Source organism: Ictidomys tridecemlineatus, chromosome 6 (genome assembly GCF_052094955.1).
Source record: "Ictidomys tridecemlineatus isolate mIctTri1 chromosome 6, mIctTri1.hap1, whole genome shotgun sequence".
NCBI lineage: Eukaryota > Metazoa > Chordata > Mammalia > Rodentia > Sciuridae > Ictidomys > Ictidomys tridecemlineatus.
The window spans coordinates 106,733,273-106,758,301 of record NC_135482.1 but is presented as its reverse complement, the minus strand read 5'-3'; the positions used below and the strand labels follow the sequence as shown (position 1 = coordinate 106,758,301).

At 53.0% G+C, this 25,029-nt stretch overlaps 1 protein-coding gene across 4 annotated transcripts in view; it reads right to left on the bottom strand.

Moving 5' to 3' along the window:
• The window catches only part of Tspan11 (tetraspanin 11), a 73,574-nt gene that overhangs the window by 9,314 nt on the left and 39,231 nt on the right, over positions 1-25,029 (bottom strand). For 2 of the 4 annotated variants that reach the window (XM_078015391.1, XM_078015390.1), the window contains exons 3-7: positions 22,046-22,237; positions 6,086-6,160; positions 4,950-5,054; positions 2,112-2,270; positions 1,722-1,808 (exon numbers count right to left, since the gene is read on the bottom strand). In XM_078015391.1, coding sequence (XP_077871517.1) covers positions 1,722-1,808; positions 2,112-2,270; positions 4,950-5,054; positions 6,086-6,160; positions 22,046-22,237 — 618 coding nt within the window. Of the gene's footprint in view, positions 1-1,475; positions 1,545-1,721; positions 1,809-2,111; positions 2,271-4,949; positions 5,055-6,085; positions 6,161-22,045; positions 22,238-25,029 lie in introns of all 4 variants that reach the window. The other 2 variants (XM_078015393.1, XM_078015394.1) reach the window with 2 other exon arrangements.

Here is a 25,029-nt window from a genome sequence, read left to right as displayed (position 1 = left end):
AACCTCAGCTGAGCCAGGATCTGGAGCACAGAGTAGCCCCTTCCCTGGGTTCCAGTGGTGACTCTTCTGGTTTCAGCAAATGGGACAGAAGGTCTGTGCTGGGGAGTGCACCAAAGTCCACCTGGGGCTCCCTGGGCCACGCAGGTAAATGGGCACATAGAGGCAGGCCGCTCTTGCCAGGGAACCACTGGAGATTTTTTTTTTGTTTTTTGAAACAATGTGTCCATGTAGAAATCATGAAAATGATGAGCCTCACTGACTGAACACTTGTTATATGCTCGGCAATAATTCTGGTGATTTACATGCATATTGCTAATTCTCATGATCCCACCAAAGAGTAAGTACACCAGTTTACAAACGATAACTGGGGCTCAGAGATGAACTAACTGGCCCTAGGACACATGATTTGCAGGTGGCAGAACCAAGAAGGGTCTTCCTCCAAATGCTGGGGACCTTCTCAGCCTGGAAGACTGCAGCTGGGTCTTCGAGGTCCACACACTGTTGTGTATGGATAGCACCTTTTCTGGAAGGATCCTACACATGAGCACTCTAAGTGTCTCTTTTCCATAGACCTCTGTGTGAGGGTTAGGGGTTTGGGAAAGCAAAGAACCAAATCCAGGAGATCTCTGTGTCTGGTCAGGGTGTGACACCTTACCTATGTGGCCTCTCCAGATCTCATTCCTGATCTCCTCCCTACCTGGCTTGGGTCTCAGGTTATTGTGAGGCTCTGATGAAAGGAAGCCACTGAAAATATTATAAAGTTCACAGGTAACTGGAGAAGACAGCTTCCACTTATGGAGGCCTTTGTAAGTGCCATGTGCCCTGAGTGGGTGACATGCAACCTGTAATTCTTATTTAGACTCTACGAGGTTGGAGAAATGACCTGCATTCTGCAGATGAAGTTGAAGGACAGCTTAACAGCTTAACTCAAGATCCCACAGGAGCAGAGCCAGGACTGGATCAGGTGTTCTGACTCCAGAGCCCCTGGCCTTCCCTAGATGCTACTACGGCAGGACTGCAGGATGTGAAGCTCCCTCTAGAAGGACCTTCCATCAGGGTACAAGTGCCAGGTGAGGGTGAGGTGGGGACCTAAGGGGCCTGAGCTCACTGTATCTGCCCAGCCCCTAAGAATCCCCTCCTGGCTCCTCTTCTTTGGGCCCTTGACTAGAGCAACTGATGTCAACGATGCCAGCTTTCTGGGTGGTGGCTGGGGGGTGGTGTGGAGGGAAGTGACAGGACCAAGGGCATTGCCCATCCTCGGGGAGAGAGCTGGGTGTACAAGAGGAGAACACGTGCACACACACACACACACGCACACATCATGGGAGTGCTGGTACACGTGCACACACACACATATATGCACAAGCACATCTCAGCACGTGTGCGGCACACATCCCAACCAGGCAGACCCAGGTGCATGCAGACGTTCAAGGACCCACACGCAGGCTGTACACGCGCAGGGTGCACACACATACCTGAGCCCACACTCAGACTCCTCCCAGGTCCCTGTTCCTTCTAAGTTCAAGTTCAGTGTTCAGTGTTCCCTGGGGAAGAGACTGACCTTGTGGTTCATCCTTGGTTGCAAAGGGAAGGGGAGAGAAGACAGGTAGGGCAGGGGAGGGCAGGCTATGGGTGCATAAAGGGCCACTTATTTCGGTCAATGGGAGAGGGCCTCCAAGCGCTTCCACACAGCCCCTGTGCTGATTCCCACCGCAACTCACCTGCAGGCAGGCTACCCCGATGCCCACCGCCCCCATGAGCAGTAGGTGGTCAGCCAGGAACTGCTCCAGCTTCGTGATGCAGCCTCCCTGCAATGGAGCCAAGGGTTACATGAGCCTCGGCCCAGCAGGGGCAAGGCCCGGCTAGCTGTCCACTGGGTCCAGCGGAGGCTGAAGAAAGCCAGAGATTAGAGGACTGGGATCCAGCCTTGGAATCACTCCCAGGCTTCTTGAGGGGCCCCAGGGTTCATGCCATGATTTCTGGGGTTCTCCCAGTAGCAGCTGCTTGTCTCAGGGCTCTGAGACCCTTGGAGGCCCCAAGCACCATACCTATCTGCCTGAGATGGCCTTTCTGGCCCCCACCGTGCCCCCAACTGGAGCTGGGGCACTCACCTCCACCTTGTAGATGTTGGAGGGGTGGACTCGCTGGCCGCAGCGTGTCACCACTGTCTTGCAGCAGCTGTCGGGCACCCGGCGGCCCTCGGCCTCCCGAGACAGGATGTAGGAGCTGTGCTGCCAGTCAGCCGAGCTGTTGCTCCCACAGCACTTGAACTAGAGGGAGAGTGAGGCCGGAGGTGAGGGGGGCTTGGGTAGGCCCCACGGGCCCCCGGGCCACGGGCTGCAGGGCTCGGGATTCCATAGATTCAACCCCCACATCCTCTCCCTGCCATGCTCCCCTTCCCCATTTTCGAGCAGGAAACAGGTCCCTCTGGGGTCCTCTCCACAGGACACCTGTTTGCTACCTTGGGAAGCCACCCAGTCCTTTAAGAAGACTATGTTGGGGACTCTAGGGGTAGACAGCGGCTGGGCTCCTGGGAGGGTGGGGCTGTGGGCCACTGGGTGGCAAAGCCAGCACCCACTGGGGCAAAACAACAAGGGGGACATTTCCTGGTCATCTGTGAGGCAGGACCTGGGGACAGGCATCCATCCTTGCCAGAGGTTCCTGGGTCCCCATTCTGGCTTTGAAGCTATCAGAGTCCCCATACCCCAGGGGCACAGAGTGTCCCAGAGCCCATGCATAACATGGCAGCTCGGCATTGAGCACAGGGCTGCTGCGTGCTGAGCAGGACCTGGGTGGTCTTCAGTGCCCAGGGGACGGAAATGCCAGCCCAGGCTGAATGTGATTCAAAGAATGGACACGGATCACTTCTCATCCCTATGAGTCAAGGCTCTGAGATGCTAAATCCTCTATGGGCTGGGGGACACGGCTGCGTCAAAGTGGTCTCTGCAGTATGGCATGGGTGGGTGGCAGGTGGGTACTTCATAGTTCAGGGAACAAGAGTTTCTTAGGCACCTACTATGTGCCAGGAGTGAAGCTGGGGACTGAGCTCAAAAACAAGTCAGGAGGGGATCCTGCCCTGGTGGAGCTTCTCATTACTGTTATTTAGTCGGAGAGATAACAGAAGCCCGTGTGTGGCCCAGAGGAGGAAGAGGGCCAGGGACAGTGCGAGGGGGAGTCGCACAGGAGTTGTACATGGCGTGTCTCTGCATGTGTGTGCGTATGCCTTGCTATTCCTGCGCCACTTGTAAAATGGGGACAACAAAAGCCACCCCAACAGGGCTGTTCTGAGGACAGGTTGCAAGGTAAGCACTTAGGAAAGGGTCTGGGGAGAGCTAGCTATTAACAAGGGACTTGGAATCACCATTTTCCTCAAGTGACCTGTAGTACATGGGCACCTATCATTTGCATACATGTGGTGCCATTGAAGGGTCCTGATGCTGGCCCTGGCTCTGAAGCCACTGCTGTCTTGGGGCTTGGTCTCTCTTGCCTGCCATGTGGGCTAGGGAGCCATATCCTTGGTGAGTCTGAGGCCCACGTCCACGTGTCCTTGTCCACACAGATCCTGGTCAGCAACATGGCATTTGCTCTCAGAGGCGCCCTTCCTCACACGTCCCCACCCTGACCTGCGGCTCCCCCTGTCCACCTAGGCCAACCCTGACCTGCTTCCTGGCTACCTCCAGTCAGTCTCCCCTATAAACCCCACTCCCTTCCCCTCTAGTCCCAGGGAACCCCAGCCAAGCACCCGGCACGTCATCTGCTGTGTGCTGAGCTTCCAGAGTAAGTGCCCGGGGCAGGGATTCTGTCCCAGCCGCTGTCTCACACAGTTCTTCCCCTGGGAGGCCCAGCAGGTGCACACTGAGCTCGGGACAGGGTGACTAGCAGCCTGTGCTGCCCACCCTGGTTCCTGGCTAAGTGTGTTGTGTGTGTGTCTGTGTGTACACCTGTGTCCCTGGTCCCTGTTTGAGAGAAGAGACTCCTCCCTGTGACCCTGACTGGGAGCTGAACCTGAGCCTTAGGGGAAGGATGTGGGGAAGGGCTGAGCCATGGCACCTGGGCGCTCAGGACCCACTGACTTCCTCTACTTGCCTGATGCTTATGGGTCCCAGAGCAAGGCCCTGGGCCTGGGTGGGGTGGCTGGATGGCAGAGGGACTGGGAGCATAGTGGTCACTTAGAGCTGCTTGGAATTTTCCATTACGGAACCAGTAGGACAGGGCTGTCCAATAGAATTGGGAAATGTCCTACACCTGTGCCACTAGCCATGTGTGGTCATTGAGCCCTTGAATTGTGACAAGCATGAGAGGAACTGAGTTTTGCATTTAAGTATAAAAGTGACCCATGACTAGTGGCCATCATTTTGGACAGCACAGGTCTGAGGTCACTTGCCCTTTCCCGACCTCTGGCTGGGACTGTGGGATCAGCTGCATCTCTTTTGGGGAAGGAAAGATGCTCTCTGTTCTGTTCTGTGGCCACCTCACTGAGAGCCTGTCACAGCTCTTTCTCCTGGCGTCTTGGCCCCCAGGTCCCCGAGGAAGGAGAAAGGCAGCTCATGGATAGAAGGGCCTGGAAAGGAGCTTCTTACCTTTGTCCTGAGTAGATAGAGTTCTGCTGGCCTGGCCTGCTTCCTGCTCCAGGGGACCCAAGTGGGATTTGGGGGAAGAGGTCAGGGGAAGCTATGGGAGAGGTCAAGGCAGAGGAGGATGAAGGAAAGGAATGAGGATTCAGAAAGCACCTTTCATGTGCTGGGTGTGGTCAGAGTTACAGCTCACATTCCCCACGAGGCTCATGGGGAACAACCTAGGCCAGCCCTGCCCTGCTTCCTGGCTACCTCCAGTCAGTCTCCCCTAGGGACGTGGCAATGGAAGCTCCGAAGGGTGAGGAACACGCCAGGGTCACACAGGTGGGAAGGAACAGAGTCGGGTTGTGAACCCGGGTCTGCCTGGCGCCTTACATCTTGCTGTAGACGGTCCACGGAGGCTGTGATCTCCACGGCCCTGGGCTGCCCGTAGTTCTCAGTCAAGGTGCGATTCAGGTGCTGCTTCAGTTCATCACTCAGCTGAGAAGGGAGCAGCACAAGGCAGGTGTCAGGAGAACCCCAACTCACACTCCAGGGCCCAGGTGTGCTCCAAAGTCCTGCCAGCTAAGTTCAGGACACAGTAGGTGAGGGCGCTGCCATAGTAGGGTCCCTCAGACAGTGTCAAAGGACCCTCCACAGAGACAGCATTGAGGACGTGCACAGACAGGATGCTGCAAAAATCAGGGCCACTGTGAGGGCCCTGGCATGATGGGCAGAGCGGAGCAGAGGTGGGGGAAGAGACACCAAGGGTCACCAAGGGTCAGTCAGAGCTATGAGGCTAGCACCGGCTGCTTTCCAATAGCTGTGGATCTGAATTTGATTACAAGGTTATCTTCAAAGCATTACCAATTGCTACCCTGTGGGCACTGTGTGGACACTGGTTCAATTAACCAGCATGGTGGCACACCCTCTAGCAACCCCAAATCACCTTGCACGTGACCTCAAACCCCTGATTCCCAGGCCACAGCAGGGGAGAGGACCAGACTGATCACTTTATCTTGTTCATTCTGGGCAGGAAAAGCCTGAACTCATTTTTTTAAATTATTTTTTTTAGCTGCAGATGGACACAATATCTTTATTGATTCATTTATTTTTCACGTGGTGCTGAGGATCGAACCCAGTACCTCACATGTCTAAGGCAAGCGCTCTACCCCTGAGCCCCAGCCCCAGGCCCAGCCCCCAAAACTCCCTTTTATGGTCTTGCACGTCACCGTGCCCCAAGCCCTTCCCCTGGATGTCTTTGACAGATGGATTCAACCTCTAACTATCCTTGGAAGGGGAGAGGGATGGCCCAGCCTCCCACGGGGAACTCCCACCACCCCCAGCTCCCACGTGGCACCCATCAGCATCAGCAGAGAATGGCTGGAACCCAGAGAGGAAGATGGGATCCAGATGTGCAGAGGGTCCTCGGGCCTGGGAACCAGGACCACCCGTGTGTGACAGCCTCAGTGCCCCCTGGCTATTCTTCCTTCAGGGCACTGGCAGAGAATGGGCCCTCGGATCCCACTTACCCTCTGGTAGTACACATGGGCCAGGACGCCTGCCACCAGCTCCACCAGGAAGATGACAAGCAACAGGCAGAAATACTAGGACCAAGGAGAGAGGACAGTCACCACCAGGGGTCAGAGCATTCCTGGGACAAATGTCCCCCCAAAACAAATAGGAGCAGTAGAGACACCAGCTGGGGACCGCCATCACCTACCATCCTCCTTCTCTTACCAGCAGGACGTCACGACCTCTGCTGGCACCAAGTGCCCCACTCTCTCCTCCACCCATGGCCATTGCTCTGCTGTGATCCCGTCATCCACCTCCCCACTGAATGCCCACCGGGGTCCAGGTGCCAGCTGTCATGATAAGGTGGTTATTGCCCTCAAAGTTTGTGGTAGGGGAGAGACAAATAAGTGGTGACGATGTCGTGCTATCAATACTACGGTAGGGAAAGCTCTGGAAACGGTGAGAGGATCCTGGTGGGGTGAGCGGTCAGAGAAGGCTTCCTGGAGGTGGCGATGTCGGAGCAGCATCTCTGAGGATGTGGAGGTATTTTCAGGTGGAGGAGGAAGCAGGGGTAGAGCGTGTGCCTGAGGACTGAGAAAGTACTCGGGGAGTGGCCAGGGCCCAGGTGGCTAGAGAATGGGGGGCCATAAACCTTGATGTGGCTGTGTCCCTGGAGTATGCTGTTTTTAAGTCCTTTGGGTATAGTCCAAGGAGAGGAATAGCTGGTTCAAATGGTGGTTCCATTCCCAATTTTCCAAGGATCTCATACTGCTTTCCATATCGGCCACACCATTTTGCAGTTCCACCAGCAGTGTTATGAGTGTACCTTTTTCTCCACATCCTCGCCAACACTTATTGTTGTTTGTATGCATAATAGCTGCCATTCTGACTGGAGTGAGATGAGATCTTAGAGTGGTTTTGATTTGCATTTCTCTAATTGCTACTCTAATTGCTAGTGATGATGAACATTTTTTCATATATTTGCTGATTGATTGTGTATCCTCTTCTGGGAAGTGTCTGTTCATGTCCTTGGCCCATTTATTGACTGGGTTATTTGTTTTTTTGATGCTTAGCTTTTTGAGTTCTTTATAGACCCTAGAGATAGCAGCACAATTCACAATAGCTAAACTGTGGAACCAACCTAGATGCCCTTCAATAGATGAATGGATAAAAAAAATGTGGCATATATACACAATGGAATTTTACTCAGCAATAAGACAGAATAAAATCATGGCATTTGCAGATAAATGGATGGCGTTGGAGAAGATAATGCTAAGTGAAGTGAGCCAATCCCAAAAAACCAAATGCCAAATGTTTTCTCTGATATAAGGAGGCTGATTCATAGTTGGGTAGGGAGGGGAAGCATGGGAGGAATAGATGAGCTCTAGATAGGACAGAGGGGTGGGAGGGGTGGGAGGGGGCGAGGGGTTATTAATGATGGTGGAATGTGATGGACATCATTATCCAAAGTACATGTATGAAGAGATGAATTGGTGTGAATATACTTTATATACAGAGATATGAAAAATTCTGCTTTATATGTGTAATAGGAATTATAATACATTCTGCTGTCATGTATTTAAAAGATAAAATCAATAAAAAAAAAAAGAGAATGGGGGCCAGAGGGGCAGGCTGGGCAGTGCAACCAAGACTCAGCAGAGGGCCCAGGCTGATGTCCAGGAGGCTCCTGGGCCCCTTCCTGCCCCATGCTGCCTCCCAGCCTTCGCAGCCCTGCAGCCTGTTCTTCCCGTCACCATGCCGACCTCCTCCAGGCCCAGGGCAGCTCTTCAGCTCCGCTCCTGCCGGGGCTTCCTGGCTGTGCACTGTGACCAGCAGGACAGGCCCGCCCTCCTCCCCTCCCACCAGGCCTTGCTCTGTTAAGGAGCCTCTGGACACAGCTGGATCCTGGCGTGTTCTTATAGGAGTCAAGAAGGCAGGCCCACATGGGCTGGGAGGGACCAGGGAGAGGGCGATAAAGAGGTGGGGGGTGAAGGGAGGAGGGGAGAGGAGGGCTGGGTTGGTGGAGCACAGGGTGCCGACCAGGGGTCCACATTCCAGTGGCTCCCCAGCTGCAGGGCAGACCCTTCGTGGAGGCTTAGGCCATCTGGACAGGAGATCCCAAGCTCCCGGGTGCTGGGATGAGGATGGCAGAGGGTGGCAGCTTCCATGAGGGCACGTTCCCTGGGCCCCATGGTCTACAGATGGTTCTGAATGGGACCCAGGGTAAGCTCAGGCAGGGAGCTGGCAGGGGGGTCTGTGGATGGTCCCCCTCTGCCCTCTGAACTAAAGCCCCAAAAACCTGGTCTGAAAGGCAGGTGGCCAATCAACCAATGGGGCTTGAGTCCGGTGCCGCCACTCTCTGGCTCTGGCTGGGTGACCATGAATGCCTTACTGTAAATTAGGAAAATGTTCTCCAGTGAGAAGACCGTGGCTCTGTGGGAGCTGTTCAGGCTGGATTTCATCCTTGACTGGTCGCCTTTGGAGGATGCAAGCTTTAGGGTCATGCCGGGTGGCCCTGACTGTGGGACCGGCCTGGCCTCCCTTTCCTCTCCAGTGGATAATGGCTCTATGGCCTGCCCTGCCCACCCTGAGCGTTGGGAGGACTACAGGAGGGGAAAAGTGCTTCATGATGCTGTTCCCTCCTTCCCTCCCAGGGCTCACAGCCCAAAGGTGTGAGGTGAACAGTGCTCGAGAGCCAGAGGCGGCGCGGTCATCCCAGGCCATGTGCGGAGCTGCCCATCCCGTCAGCCAGTGTTGGAGTGTGGCTGCATTGTCACTCAGGGTCTTCCCTCTCCTCCACCTCATGTTCCTCAGGGCCCCTGGGTACTGGGTCCCTAAATTCTCTCTGACGTGGCTGTCCTTCCTGCTGGTTCCAAGTGCCCTCCTCTCCCTTGCCCTACCGTGGTTCTGAGGATAGCCCCGTCCTGTCACACAGGACCTGTGGGCCCTGAGGGCTGGCTACCTCCAGGCCTCCTGGGGCACACCTGTGTGCCCCCCAAGGTGGGAGGAAGGGGTGAAGGAGCCCGTAACTGTCAGGGAGAAGCCGCAGCTGCTGGCAGTGACAAGGGCAGCATCTGGCCCCCCGCCTTCCCTCCACCAGTGCTGTCAGCTGTAACTGGCACACGGGTGATCGTCCTGAAGATGTGACCATGTCACGTTCCTCCCCTGGGGATGCCACTGCTACGGTTGCTGCTGAAGACAGGTGGGGAAGAGAGGGGGGGAAGGGAGAGACAGGGACGCACACTGCTCGAATTAATGGCAGGCTAGCTCCCCAGAGACTTGTCGGGGGCATCCCACGGACTAGTAATTGACGGGCCGACAGTAGGAGGGGAGGGGCATCGGTGCTGAGCAGAGTGAGGGGCTCCAGGGTGTGAAGATGCCGTGGGAGGAAGGTGAGGGCCAGGCCTGGGGATCTGAGGGGAAGGAAGCCAGGGTGCTTGGTGGGCATGCGCTCTGGCTCCAGGCAGCAGCTTCTGTGCAGATTGGCTGCAGGTGTGTGACTCACCTGGGCGGGGGAGGCCCTGAGTCACGGCTCCCTGTGTGACAGCTCCCAGGAGGCAAAGGGTGGTACTCATTGAGATCCTCGGGCTCAAGGGTCCTGGCAGCCCTGCCCGTGGCGGGCTGAAGTCCCCTGGTAATGAGGCTAGGTCGCTGAGGTTTTCACCTTGTGTGGCCATGGGTTCTAACAAACGCCTCACCTCTGCCCTGAAGGGTGGCAGTCCTTCCAGACATGTCCAGTGGACTTATCTCAGGACTCCTAACTGCTGTCTGTGCAAATCTGAGAAGCATTCCTGGTGTCCCTGAGTATAGTTCCCTTCCGTACAGGTCACACCGTCCAGCCTTGGAGGATTTGACCTCCCTGGTCCCCCTGCCTGGAATTCCAGTGCCTGCTGTCCTTCAATGCCCCAGCTAGGTCCACTAAGCCATCCCTGGTTGGTAGTGCCAAGCCCTTGCCAATGCTTGTAGTGCTTCATCTGCCTCCTTCCTGCCCGACAAGCACATTCTGCTTGCTCCTTCCCTCTGAACCGGGAGTCCCTGCCTGCCCACCACATTGCTCCCTGGGGTTAGCCTTCCCTGGTAGAAGCACACAATTGTACCCACTGCTTGGTCTCAGTTGATTTGGCTGCAGGTATCAACCTCTGATGGCAGCTTCTGGGAAATGGGTCCACTCCCTAGATTCTTCTGGCTCCTCCACAGTGGCCGGAATGGTCTTGGGTCTAGACATCTGCTTGGGAAACACCCCCTGGTTTAGATGGAGAAGTATGTTGCTTACAAAGTATGCCTCTGAGATAGCAGGAGCCGGACAGAACCCACCAGAACAGCCTGGCATGATTTTCCTCCTGGAGGCCATTCGGCAATGTCTGGAGACATTATTTTGTGGTCACATCTGGGAGAAGGCAGTACTACCGGCACATAAAAGGTAGAGGCCAAGATGCTGTTGACCATCCAGTCGTGCACGGGGCACTTCCCACAATAGAGAATTATTTGATTGAAAAGGCCAACAGGGTCAAGGGTGAGAAAACCTGAGCTAGACATTTGCCTTCTAATTCTAAGGCTGATGCTGGGATCTGATTTGCATAAGTGTCTCTGTGCACTTTGGGAGGCACAAAAAGAAGATCTTGGAAACGTTCCCTAACTTTTGAGAAGCCAAGAACTGAACACAGAATCAATCCTCCTGCCTGGGAGGGCAGGAAGTTGCTCACCTTGACCTAAGCAGGGGCCAGGAAAGTCTAAACTGCTTCAGCTCACATCCCCAGAGGATCTGGAGGCTGGAGAGGGAGCTTCATGGGGCTAGGGACATTCCTCACACTGTTGAATGGTTCCCCAAGGAAGAGTCTTCTCTTCTGAAATAGTTGTGGATCTCCCCAGTTGCTTTCAGTGAGCAGAGAAGGGATGTGCTGCCATTAAAGTTGGTGGAAGAGATTAACTCTAGGAAGCCTGAAGAAGGTTCTGGAGTCACTTCTTGTCTTCTTTTACATTTGGTTTGGTATTGGTTTTTTGAATTATTAAACAAAAACCAATAAGGAACTTTCAGCTAATTTGTCATTTGGGTGAGTTCTATTTGAATGCAATTTAGTGTTTAACTTTTGCTGTCCTGCTTTCCTAGCTAGCCATGCCAGGGAGAGCCCGCTGTTCTCTTGAGGGGGCACCCAGAATTGTTGGCATATGGCTTAGGAGGTGTGTTGGCCATGCATGCGTAGGCACCGACAGAGGGCATGCAGTTTTACTTCAGCCGGAACAGTGGCGAGGCATCCCTTCCATTAAAAGAAAAAAAAAATTAACCTCTCCTAGGCAGAATCAGTGCCTTATTCATCTGAGCAGCCCCTGAGTACCCTAGTGGGTGCTCTCCAGCAATCACAGCCAACCCTTTTGAGCTGTCCCCAGGTGCCAGCCCATCTCCACAGTGCTCCATGCCATCTCCCCGCCACCCTGGAATGAGTACTAGTGTTACTCATCTCACTGCCGCGTGAGTGCTAGTCTCAGGCTCATCTTATAGACCAGGACACGTGCTTGGAGGAGCTAAATAGCTTGTCTGAGGTCACACGGCAAGTCCGTGGCTGAGCGAGGAAATGTAGGCAGGAGTTTTGGCACAGATCTCGGTCTCCTGGTGGCTGAGTGGTACTGTCCCCACTAAACAGCTGATGGGCACATGGATGAGCTCGTGTAGGGTGAATTCTGCATGTTGGGGGTGTGTGTGGCTCTGGTGGACATGGGGGTGGCAGCAGATGAGAAAGTGGGTGGGTAAAGGTGGAGACACAAAAGAGGAAGTCCAGGAAGCCCTCCTCAGGCCCAGAGCACCCCTTTCTGCCCCACGCTTAGTCCCCCACCAGCTGCTCCGAGTGCCAGAGAGGTAGACCAAACGTGCTCCACGTGGTCCTCCCCTGGCTGGGCTGCCCTCCTCCCTGCGAGTAATGTTGTAAGAAAGTCCTCCACCTGCCCCTCCTGGGCTCCCATGCCTATCTCTGCCCCCTCTGCCCTTCCCAGCCAGCTCATCTTGGAAGCCAGTAACTGTGGGGACAAACCTGTGTGCACACAAAGCCTGGACCCCAGGGAAACCTCCAGTTCTGAGCTTTTGCTCTTGCTGTCCCACTGCCTAGAATCCCCTGCCTAACTCTGGTTCTGCTCATTGGCAGCAGAGCCTCCGACACTCAGCTGTGGTATCACCTCCACGCAGCCCGCCCTGAGCCGGAAGTTTCTGACCTGTGAGCTCCTTGCTGGTGTCACGGCTTGTCAGGCTCCTTGGGACTCTGGACTTGAGCCCTGCTTGCTCTCCTGGCTCTGATCTGTACCCAGTCCCTGTGAACCCAGGGGCGACCTGAGCCTGTCACTTCAACCTCCAGCCCCAAGTCCAGCTCCACTTGGATTTGGGTGACTGGCCTGCTTCTGCCGACTCAGGGTGGCCCTGAACTTTCCAGAAGTGATCCCCTCTGTCTAGATCTGGGGAGACTGGTAATGAGAATTTCAAAGAAAGGTCATGTAGCATCTGTCCCCACGGCCTCCTGAAGAAACATCCCATTTCAAAACATGCCACACTGGTCCCAAACCATAAAAGGAACCAGTGTATGAAGCCCAGAATGAGCCCCACACATTAATCCCTCCTCCTGCTTTATATATCAAAGTGGTTTTTTTTTCATTAATTCTTTAATGGAACAGTTTGAACTAGAAGCAGAATTGAATACTTTCTAAAATAATAGGTCCAAAAGGAAACCGGGGACAGTATAGCATTCTCTGGACCAGATCAGTACATTCTCTCAGAGGCTCTGCAGGAAATATGCAGAAATATTTCTCCTTGTGGCATTAAGGTGATTAATTAGGAATCCAGTCTTTGGATGGACTTACGCCACATGGGGGCAAGCTGAGCCCTGGTTAATTTCTGGGACAGATTTGCTGGGCATTCGACACAGGCCAGCTCAGCCTCAGCCGGTGCCATCTCTGTGGTTAAGTTTTAAGCACTTCATAAAATTGGAATTTCAGACTTTCTCCACTGGACAGATTTTGCCAAAAAGAAGGGAGCTTGGTTGTCTCTCCCACCGTTCTGCATGATCAGACAAAGAAACGGTGGTGAAGTTTCCTGCCAGGACTCAACCTGACAAGTGGGGCTCCGTGTCCAGGTAGGCTTGGCTGGGGAGGAGGTACCGGCCTCTTCTCGGAACAGTGCCGTAGCACACAGAAGACTCCAGATAGGCCAAGGTTAAGTTGCAGGGAGAAGAGCCCACGAGGCTCCCAGCCAGCTGTGAGAGGATTACAGAAGCAGGCAGAGGGAGGGTCAGAGAGCTCTGAGCAGCCAAACAGGGAAAGATGGAGCCAGCTGTTTAAGCAGCAGTGACCTCGGGGCAAATTATTTTTCTGGCAATTAACCACAGGCTGGGGGCAGTCAGCTATTTGTGCAGAAGACAGAGGATGCGGACTGGGAAGCCTCAAGCCATTCTTGGAACAAGATGTCGCAGTTGGAAAGATGAAGGTGACCTCTCCCAATCCTGGCACCAGCCCAGGACTCACAGGCTGGGCTGCAGGGCCACGGCCACACTGGATGTTGGACCTCAGCCCTTTCGCCTGGAGCTGCTCTACACTGAAGAGGCGAGGTGTGCCCCGGACACTGGCTGATCCTGACACCCAGTTCTGCTGAGTTCTGCTGGAAGCAGAGATGTGGACCAGGGCCGACGACAGCTGGGAGAGGGCAGGGCAGGGACTATCTGGGCCCTGGGGAGGCAGGAAGCATTCCAGAGGCACAAGAAGTTGTAGCAATGGCCATCCAAGTCCAAGCCAAAATGTTGGGGGTCCATGAGGACCACACTGCATGCATGTGTTGGGGGTGGGGGATATGGAAGGAGAATATGGTTCCAGAAATACAAACCACAGATAGATGTCCATTAGGTTTCAAGTGGGGGCTACTCAGAGTTCATCTGAATGGGCTGAGCAGGGTCCACAGTGGGTAGCAGGGCCTGGCTAGCTGACTGCTGGGGTGAGGACCAGGCTCTGTGTGGGGACACATGGCCCAGGGAACACAGAGGCTGCTGTTGCCCAGTGGATTCAGGCATGGGGAAAGCACTGATCCCTGGAAGGGCCTAGCTTCTCCAGTGGCTCTCTTCTCACAGGCTGGTGGGGAGGAGGTACGGCTATGGAACAGAGGGCCTGAGAGAGGGCAGGGGCAGGGACCCCAGGAGAGGGTCCATGGCAGTGGCGATTCTAGGATGAGACTAACGACAGGAGGAAGGCTGAGGAGGAGAACTTCCAAACAAAACCTAGAGGCAGGAAACACCAGGCTCCAGGGAAAAGGCAGCTGGGAGGTTAGGAAATGTCCTAGGCGAACGTCGGTCAGAGCTTCTGAGCAAGTCCAAGGATGAATTCAGACCACTTACAGGGCCTTTATCTTCCAGTACAGGCATCTTGTATTCCTCACTAGACTTCAGACAAGGACAGAGTCCCCGTCCCCTGTCCTCCCTCTGCTTCTCACCCTGCCAGTGCCCAGCAGAGCAGGACGGGCTGGGAGAATGTGCTGGAAACTCTTGTTGAGGTGGATGGGTTAGGCAGCCGTGTCATATGGAGCATTACACAGGAGGGGAGGTGATGGAGGAAGTTAATCGACTGTAAAAACTGCCCATATAGAGATGCTGCGGCAGGTGGCAATGACCAGGTGTATCCGCTGCAGCCCGAGGACATAGAACGGTGCTGGTCAGGGAGAAGAGATGACACAGAAGGTACCCTGGCTGGCAAGTCCTGGATCAGCTTGCTTCTGTGACAAGATGCTGTGTGACCAGGGCAAACCATTCACCCTTTCTGAGTCTTCTACATAAAATACAAGCTTAGATGGGAAGGATGTCTTGGTGCAGTACCTCCATCAGCCCCGAAGAGCCGACCAAGCCTCCTCCCTCCTGCTTCCTGTCTGCTGAGCAGGGATGTCTATGGAGACACCTGGGCTTCTCCCCAGTTCTTGTCTCACTGCTGTTCCTCTCTGTTGGTGAGCAGGCTTTCTGCCTTTACTTTGGAGTCAGGGGATGCCACATGCCCTCCTGTCTGCCCTGCAGTGGGCTTAATGGGGCACACAAGCTTGTCTCAACCGGTTGTGGAGAGGTGCCAAAGCTTTTGGCTGCAGAAGGAAAGTCACACCCTCTAATTAGCAGTAACAGTGATCCTTTGACCCCCATCTCTTTGGCTCCTGTGTCTTATATTTCAGACGATTCTATGTGCCTCTAAAACCTAAATGTGAAGTAAGGCACTGAGTGTCAATTTGGGGCTCAGACTCCCCAAAGCTAGGGCCAGGACCTGGCATACAAGGGAGGAATCCAGACACTTCCACCACTAATCTATTCCCCACCCCGGGCTGGAGGGGGCTGGCAGCCCCAGGGTTTGCTATTGATGTACAGCAGACATGGGCGGGAGCTGTGGATCAGACACTCAGGAGGTGTGTCCTTCTCTCTCCTGGTGTCCCTGGCACAGGACAGGGATGCAGCCAACTCACACTCCCAGGTGGGGTGCAGTGGGGTGGGGATATGCAGTTCTTTAACTGACCACCTTGCGCCTGTTGACCCCTTTCTTCTGTCGGCCCCAGCAGAGTGGAATGGTCATGGGTCTCCAGACGGCCTCAACAGATGTTGATATGTCCGGATGGGGCATTGTGATGATAGAGTTCTCACCCCAGATCAATAACCTTGACCGCAGTTCACCTCCAGAACTTCCTTTGCAGGTATGTGCTTGTGGAGTATGATCAGTTCCAACGTCAGCAGATGAAATGCCACTGGGAAGAAGGGAGGATCTGCATGTGCACGCAGGCTGCCAATCATTGGCTGAAAGATGGCTGTCATTCAGATCGTCTTTCCTGGGGCTTCCCTTGCACACCAGCTCACTTGGCCAGTACGGGCCCTGACTGTGCCTAGGTAGGGGAGAGGGTCTGTCTTATGTCACTTTCCAGAATCTGCCAAGGAAAGGAAACCAAATAATGGAAGGACAGTATAGAATCCCCAAATGTACTCTTGGATTTGGGATGCCCTCCTGACACAAACTTGTGTGTATGTGTGCACACGTGCGCATACACGTGCACACACACATATACACACACAGAGTTTCTTTTTGACCCTCTTTTTTTAGCCTTGTTCTGAGATTTGCTTGGGGCCCTGCTGGGCTGGGGTGACAAGGAGCCCTGCTACAGGGATTATCCACGCACACATAACCAAGTTGACCTTTTCTAACTAGGCCAAACATCTCCTGTGGTTTCCTATCAGGAACGATTTCTGCCACACCTCCAGCATCCCAGAGCTTTGGACTGGATCAGGGGGCAGGCAGCCAGGAAACGGACCCCCAACCATCGCCTCCGTGCTTCCTGTTTCATTCGGATAGAAACTGGGGTCCTGAGAGATGGACAGGCCTGTTCTCTGGGTGGGAGGCATTCAGGCAGAGCAGGTAGAGTCCACCTGGCATGGGCAGGGGTATGGGGGAGGCCCTGCAGGGAGCATTGCCACTTAACAGGCTCTGTAAGCCCCTGGCTGAGTGTCCCCAGGGAAGAGTCTCTCTCTCTGGCCAAGGATGGGGTGGAGAGCCATCTCAAAGCATGCTTTTGCCTGGCCCCCAAACTAAGCAAGGCCAATGCAAAGGAGCTGGTGGAAAAGTCTTGCAAAGAGGAGGGGTCATGTTCCACTAAGGAGCTGTATGGATGTGTCTCACATTGGAACCAATTTTAGCTCCAATTTCAGGCCTTTCCTGATGACCTCGACAGGCCGACTCTGTGGGTCTCTCTGCAGCCATCCTGAGGCCAGCCTTTGAACCCTCCTTCCCAAAGAACCTGAAGAGAGGTCATCTTATCCATTTCCCTTCCTCCACTGAAGAAACCTTGCTGGATGTCTCATTCTGTTGGAAAAGAACCACAGATTTCCAAATCCCTGGTTGTAGGATCTGTCCCTTTGGGACTTAGGAGCAGCTGACTCAAAGATCAAAGTGCCATCAAACAGAGTAGGCGATGACCACCCTGTGGCCAGATGGTGAGTGGAACCAGACAACCTAATGAGATTTGGGGTGGACGCGAACTCCCAGGGCACAGGGACCGGGCTCTCTCCAAACTTCATCTCATCACCAGCTTCTTTGGGGAGTGTGGCCTTGCCCAGGATGTGGGTATCCTGGGAGAAGTGGCCCTAAGAATAACTCTGCTTATTTAGGTTTCTTCTCAAAGGAGGTTGGCCATGGTGATGGTGATGTAAATGTTAATTAGAGCTACCCTTTTATGATCTTTATATAATGTGGTGACTCGTTTCCTAAGACCTTAAAATGCTTTTTCATTATCCTCACACCTCATCCCATAGAAAGATGGAAATTCCAAGGTGGCAAGGACAGGCTGAGTGGCCTGCCTACCCAGGGTCCCAGAGAAACTAGGGTAAATAACAATAAAATCTGCTTTTGAGCCCCAGCCTGGATATCATTGCCCTGGATTGGAGACCTGCCTCCCTGGCTCACCAAATCTTGGCATCCTGGATGGAAGCTTTGCCATGCTGGGTCCCCTCATTTTTAGAAATTGGTTTCTAGAACTTTTTCCTTCATCCCCTAAAAATATAAGAGCTCCTGATGAAGACCCAGTTCAGTCTGAGCCATCCATCTTGATCTTCACTGCACTGACGATATAAAAGTTTGCAGAACCCAGATTCTAAAAATAGCCTCCTCTTTTGATCTTGATGGCATCGGTCCTGGTCATTGGCCTTAGGCTCAGATGGCCTGAATTATCTGCCCCTCTTGTGCAGTCTTAGCTAAAAATGAAGAGCTGGTGTGAATAATTTAAAGCCCATTCCCTTTCCCCCTCTGCAGATTTCCAATGCCCAGCCGATGGTTTCAGCACTCCCAGAGACGCGCCATTCACATCCCTGATGAGCATCTCCTTCTTAGAAAGTGACTTTGATGGGCTGCAGTTGTCCCAGGATGAAGGGCTCAGCCTGGGACAGACAGTGTGCCTGCATGTGGGCTGGACAGCCCCTCCCTGTGAACTTGAGATGCGAGTCCTCCCCCTCCTCTCCTTCCAAGTTGGATGCCCATCATTTGGACGCCCAGTCTTTTCATCTTTCCCTTTTCTCTTTGGGGATCACTTTGTGTAGAGCCAGACACCCTGCTTCTCCCTTTCAGTTTCCCTCAGCCTTCCACCGATGAAAGATTTCAAAAGGAGTTTGACGTGGGGGCGGGGGAGGAGATGAAACCAAGAAGGAGCCTCCAGGAACCACATTGCTCGGTCTAAACAGGAGCCTGGGTTCTAAGAACTTCTGTTTGTGTTAGCCCACGAGTGGCCGATGGGGACTTTCTCTGTTTAAACAATCCAGAGCCCAATAATTCATTGCTGGGGGTGGGGCCAGGATGTGGCTTACTCAGGACCTTCTGCTTGCCCCTTTGTCTGTCCTTGGACCAGCTGTGTCACTGCTTCTTTGGGGGTGGGGGATGGGAGGCAAAGCAGAGAAAGAAGGTTCTAGGCTGTGGGTGTGCTATTTATTAGCTTGTTGCCGGAGATGCATGATCCCTCTGTCCTATACAAGTTCCTGTATGTGTGTGTGTGTGTGTGTATGCAAATGTGTACACATACACACACACACACACACACACACACACACACACACACACACACACACTTATTCCTGGAGATTAATGTCCTATCTGAAGTGCAGGTGGTAAAGATTTTCTTCCATTCGGAAGGCTCTCTCTTCATGTTCTTGATATTTCCTTTGCTGTAAAAAAGCTTTTTAGTTTGATATCATCCCGTTTATTGATTCTTGATTTCACTTCTTGCACTTTAGGAGTCTTGTGGAGGAAATTTGGTTCCTAAGCCAACATGATGGAGAGTTGGGCCTATATATTTCTTCTATTAGGCGCAGGATCTCTGGGTCTAATGCCTAGGTCCTTGATCCACTTTGAGTTGAGTTTTGTGCAGGGTGAGAGATAGGGGTTTAATTTCATTTTGCTACATATGGGTTTCCAGTTTTCCCAGCACCATTTGTTGAAGAGGCTATCTTTTCTCCAATGAATGTTCATGGCATCTTGGTCTAGGATGAGATGACTATATTTATGTGGGTTTGTTACTGTGTCTTCTATCTTGTTCCTGACTTCAGTTTCAAGCTGTTGCTTCCTCATATGGATATTCAGTGACACTGAGCCAGAGAGGTCATCCGTGCTGGGTGGGGTGTGCATGGACACAGGCATATCTCTTCAGAAGAAGCAGAACTAAGAAGGAAGTATCTCAAACCAGATTGTCCAACAGCCACTGTGCCCCAGTCCTGCCTCAAGCCACAGAGGGATGGCATAGCTCTCTCCATGTTTCAACCCTTGAGTTCAGAAGGTGAGCTAAGGACAAGCATAGGCCCTGACCTTCCCCTACGTCTCATCTTTCCTGCACTGTCCTGGGCACACAGAGCTTGGTGCCCTCTGAACAGTCCATGGAGACCAAGGGATAGGCTGTGCCCAGGGAGGCTGGAGACAAATTTCATCATGGATCAGCCAGGATGGCTGGACAGATGATGGACTGTGTAAGAACTGAGTGAGGAGGGAGGGGCCATGAAGGTGTGGGGAGCAGGGCAAGGGCAGGAGCTGAGCCCTCGGCTGTTCTGACCTCTGAGACTGCCCAAGGGAAGAGCGATTATGATGAGCCTTCTCACAAAAGCCAGTAGTTTGGAGTATGCCCTGGTAGTGCCTGGGCAAGCTCACCCCTGCAGGGTCCTGCAGCCTGGAATCTCTGGGTGGGTGTTGGACTCCATGGCCCTCAAGTTCCCCTCCAAACTGAGCCAGCTGTGACCCTGGTGTGCTGTTATCTCCTTACTCTAATGGTGGCAAGGAAGCCCATGGATATTCAGGCGTCCAGGTCCTACTGCCAGGCTCCTGGTCTCCCCGCTACGTCTGGGGCTGGGCCCTGTCCCAGGTTCTCCTCTGCCTCCAACCAGATCTCTGGGTGCCCCAGATCTGCACTGCCCTCCACAGGATGGGGGGCGCCGTGTGCCGACATTGACATCCTCCCCACTCAGCTCCCGTGCCTCCATCTTCCATCGGTATCCCCAGGGCAAGTGCATGCTTGGAGGGGATTCTGAAGACTGGGTTTTTAGTCCAGCTCTGCATCTCTGAGCCTCGTCTCCTCATATGTAAAGTGGGGTGAAAATACCTCTCTGGAGGCCAGGAGGTGTGGTAGGTCACATGGTCTTGGGAGATGGACAGCACGCCCCTCACCCCGGCAGCATGTGTTGTTAGTTTAAATACCTGGTATTTTCTCCCACTGCCTATACCGTTTTATGTATATAAGGGCTTTGAGCATCTGCGGATTCCATCCCCCACCAATACCAAAGGACGACCGTACTCACTCCAGGCCACGTGACGGAGACCCAGGCTGCTCAAAGCACCTCGTCTCCACTGCTGAAAGGAGCTCAAAACCCACGTCCTGGAGGCCGGTGTACCATAGGGTTTCACCCCCTACAGCCCTTCACTGTGCACCTGCCAGCACTCTGGCTCTGGGCTATTCCTCAGAATAAAATGAAGGAATTCTTCAAAACAGGGGCGAGCCATCCAGCGGGGTGTGCATGCAGCAGCTTTTATATCCAGGGCGAGAAAGTAGGTCGCTGCTGGTGAGAGGGCTGCAGGGCCACCCTCGGGCTCCCGGGCAGCACCCTTCCCCGGAACCATGTGCAAGACAGTTGCAAAGCCCACAGTGGATTCTGGGTAGCAGGCATGGGGACCGCAAGGGCCCTCCAGGCCCCTTCCTGAGGCCTGGTTTCTCTTTGAGACCTGGGCCAGTTCCTTGCTCATTGGGACTGTTTTTCAGCCTCCTTGTCCTTTCCTCCTCTGCACATTGGCCTTGGCCCCCAGGAGGAGCTGTAGGGTGAGGAGGATCCCCCACCCGAGATCCTCCCGGGCCACAGGAGCCAGCCACTGCCAAGCAGTTCAAGGGTGCCAAGGAGCTGGGTCCACCTGAGTCCTGAGCTGGACTCCAGGCCTCTGGCTCTCCTGCAAGTTTCCCACCTGGCCCTTTTTCCTGACTCTGAGCAGGTGTGGATATTCTTCCCAGCTTCCCAGGAGAAGTGTGTCAAGGAGCCCACAGTGCCTATGAGCAGCAGCATGAAGCACCCCAGCCACACAACCCAATTAATTAGACCTGATTGAGCTCATGGATGGAGAACATGTAAAACAACATCACAGGGATGTAACCGGAAAATCCAGAAACTTTACAGGACAAACGACCTCATTCCTTCAACCCACAGATTGAGAGAGACAGAGATTGAAATTGACTGTGGAGCTCAGGGACCCAAAGAGACTTAGGAAGCAAATCAACCAGTTTTAACACGTGGACCTAGTTTAGATGTGACTCAAACTTAAAAAGAAAGAAGTTTCCCGGTCAGTTGGGGTAATCTGAAACCGTCTAGTTGTTTCACGATATTGAAGAATGAATTGTTTAAAGATATGATAATAGTAATATTGTTCTGCCTCCTAAAAAAAAAAAAGGATCCTGAAGTTTGAGAGCCACATGATGAAATATGCACAGACGACATGATGGGGTCATGGCCTTCAAAACGCCAGGGGGCAGAGGAGAGGGCAGTCATGGTGCGCAGGAGAGGAGGTCAGCTAGGGAGGCCAGCCGGTGAGCCGGTGAGGATCCTGGAGTTGTATGAGCATACTCCTTATCTTTCCAAAGGAGGAGGAGGAAAAAGAGGGAAGAGGGAGAGGAAGGGAAGGAGAAGGGAAATAGAGGAGGAGAAAAGGGAAAGAAGGAGAAAGAGAAGAGGAAGGGGAAGAGGAGGAGGAAGAAGAGGAAGCGGGAAAGGAAGGGGGGAGGAGGAGGGGAAAGGGGAGCAGACGCAGAAGGCCGCAGCACGGCTGCCCTGGGGGTCCTAGGACCCAGGCGAACGTGGCAACCTGGACCCTGGAGGGCCTCCCTGTCCCTGTCCCTTCCGGCCCCAGCACCTTTCTCATCCAGGGCTGAGGCCACTGTCACAGGGGGCGGTGGCAGCGCAGGACCTGTCCCCAGCCCAGGCACTCACCGTGGACAGGCAGCTCTTCTGCTCCCGGATGATGGCACCGAAGCCCAGGAAGCCGGTCACCATGACCAGGGCGCCCGCGAAGATGAGGATGTAGGCGGAGGTGGCGAGGGTGCTGGAGGCCAGGACGTTGAGGTAGCCGCTCTTCTCCACCAGGGTCCACACGCCCACGGCCATGACCGCCGCCCCGCCCACCTGTGGGGGACTCGGATGAGAGCGGGTGGTGACAGGTGGGGGGGGCAGGAGGCCATCTATCCAGTGCCCACCACATACCCACCGCATAATAAAATATGAATATGATGTTCATATTGTATTATCTTAAACTGATAATAGACTCCTGTGACCTTTTATGTTGATATAAAATCATACTGTAGCATCTAAATTAATAATAGCCCTACTGTGACCTTTAAACTAAATAGTATACATACCAGGGCATCTAAAACAAATGGGATCATCATCCCGATGCCCATAATACTAGTATGATATCAAGAGTGGAGCATCTAAAACAAATGGGATCATCGTCCCATAATACTAGTATGATATCAAGAGTGGAGCATCTAAAACATATAATACGCTTTAAACACACCATCTTACTTAGCCTCTCAAGAGCCTGAGAGAATAGTCTGGGTGCCAGGTTTTGTAGATAGGGAATGGAGGGTAGAGAGATTAGGAGGCTTATGGGGTGTAGAGGCAGATTCTGAATCCCAGTGTGACCCCCAATTCCATGCTTCTCAGTGGGATGCTGATTGTGCCCCTATCATGAGGCAGGAGAACTGTGGGAAGGATCAGAACGTCCCGGAGCTGCTCCTCCCCATCACTCCCACCCTGGGCTTTCTTCCCCTCGCGGTGCGCCTCTGCTCTTGTCCACATGTCCCCTTGGGGCACTTATAAACATTGCCTTCCAGTTCAGTTCCTACAGCTGGGCCACTAGTCCCTGAAGAAACAGGACCACAGAGGAAAGGCAGAAGGCCTGAGGTCACCCCTAGGTAGGGGCAGAGCCCGGATGAGCACACAGCCAGGGCCTGCCCACTCCATCACACCGCCTCCAGCCCGGGAAGGCCACCGTGCTCCACGCACTCCTCTCAGGAGGACGGAGGAGGAGAGATTTCTTTGCAACTGTCTCATTCCCTTTTGGTCCCGAGAAGCGGGTAGGGAAAGGACACTGCTGATGTAGAGGTCTGGGAGTTGCCTCCTCAGAAGGAGCACCTGGGATACCTTTGGGGCGGCTCAGCTTGCCTGGTTAAAGAGGCTGAATAACCAGTTCTGTGTCACACCAGCAGAGCAGATGGGTGTGCATTTGCACACACGTGTATAGGCATGAGTGTTCTCAGGTGCCAGATGTGGCATTTTAGGGTGTTGGTCCAGGACCCCTGAGATCTCTGGTTATCTCTACCATCTGTTCCTGGGAAGGTGGACTCCTCCTTGGGCTCCCTGTCCTCTGTCTTAGGATGAGTGGTTCTTCCTCAAGGGGTCCTGGGTGTGGAACGAAATGGCTTTCTCCCTGCTCCGTCCACTCCTCAGGACCTATCCCTGTGAAGGGTTCCCCAGGTGCCCAGAGTGACTCTCCGTAACCCACCCCCACGTCATTTCTTCACTTTCTGTTCTGGATGGTCACAGACCTCAGCTGAGTGGTCTAGGCACCTACGCAGCTCAATTTTCACAGCTCTGCCATTTTCTCTTCTGAGCATCCCAGTTGCTCTGTGAGGATGAGGAAGGGTATATTATCTCCGTTTTGCAGATGAAGAAACTGAGGCTTGCCAATAATAAGAACATTCCCAGGATACCACCATTAGGGAGCATTTCAGAATTGAAACCCAAAGCCAAGTCTTCAGAGGGCAAATCCAGGACTTTGTCCTGGGATCCTGTGGAGTGGGCGGGCCTGTTCTTACACTTGTGCTTTTTAAATAGATACAATTTCTTCCAAGTGCCATTTAATCTCCTTGGCACCTTCACCAGGTAAGAGAACCTGGAGGAAGGACATTATACAAGGGCTGCAGCTATATGACTCCATTTCTTCCATTCTATGATGCACATTTTTTTCTCTCTAAAATTGGGATGCATCTTACACTTATACTTGGCAGCACTTTTTCTTAGTGATTCAAAAAACAATGGTGCATTCTTACAATTGTTGATATCCTAGAGTCAATGAAATCCTGGGATTATGATGGGATTTTTAAATTTGTTGTGGGTGTGGGTTATCTTGGCCCATACAACCTCCATGACAAGAGAAAGATTTTCTGAGTCTGGGTGAATGGACTTGAGCAATGGATGAGAATGACCAATGGAAACTCCCATCAGTTAACCTCTATGACTAAAAAAATCCCACACATAATGCCCTTTGTCACCTAGAGCATTTCTGTAGGGTTTGGGTGAAGCTTTCAACTTTGTATAACTTGCTATGTGACCTCAAGAGAGTTCCTTAATCTCTCTGGTCCTCAGTTTCTTCATCTCTCAAATGATTGAGTTATATTAATTAGATCAGTGGTTTGCAATCTATAACCACTAAGGACCCCTTTGATTACTTTTTCCAACATTATGTTTTGAGGGCTTTTGCCTACCAAACATAGTGCATTAATTAAGTAATAATTCATTTCTCATTTTTTATTAATCAAAGGCATATCATAGTGCCAGGAAGAGATTCTGAACAGCATGAGATAGTCAACATGACCATGCTGAGTTGATCTCACTCCAGCAAAAAAAGATGAGAAACTTGGCTTTTAATGGGTACAGTCCCTTTATAGATATATACACATTATCCATTTCCCATTAATCTAGTTAACCCCGTCTCTTCCAAACCAGAGTGTGGGCTGAGCATCTGAATCTGGGACCACCAAAAGGGTATGCTTAAGATGGCCTGGGGACAATTAATGTATTGGGGTACATGGAACCCACTGTGAATCTGTGGATCCTTTGTCTAGAGAAATGATCATTTACATAGAACAATTCTCAGATTCTCAGATTCATGTCTGTAGTCCATTCTTGTACCT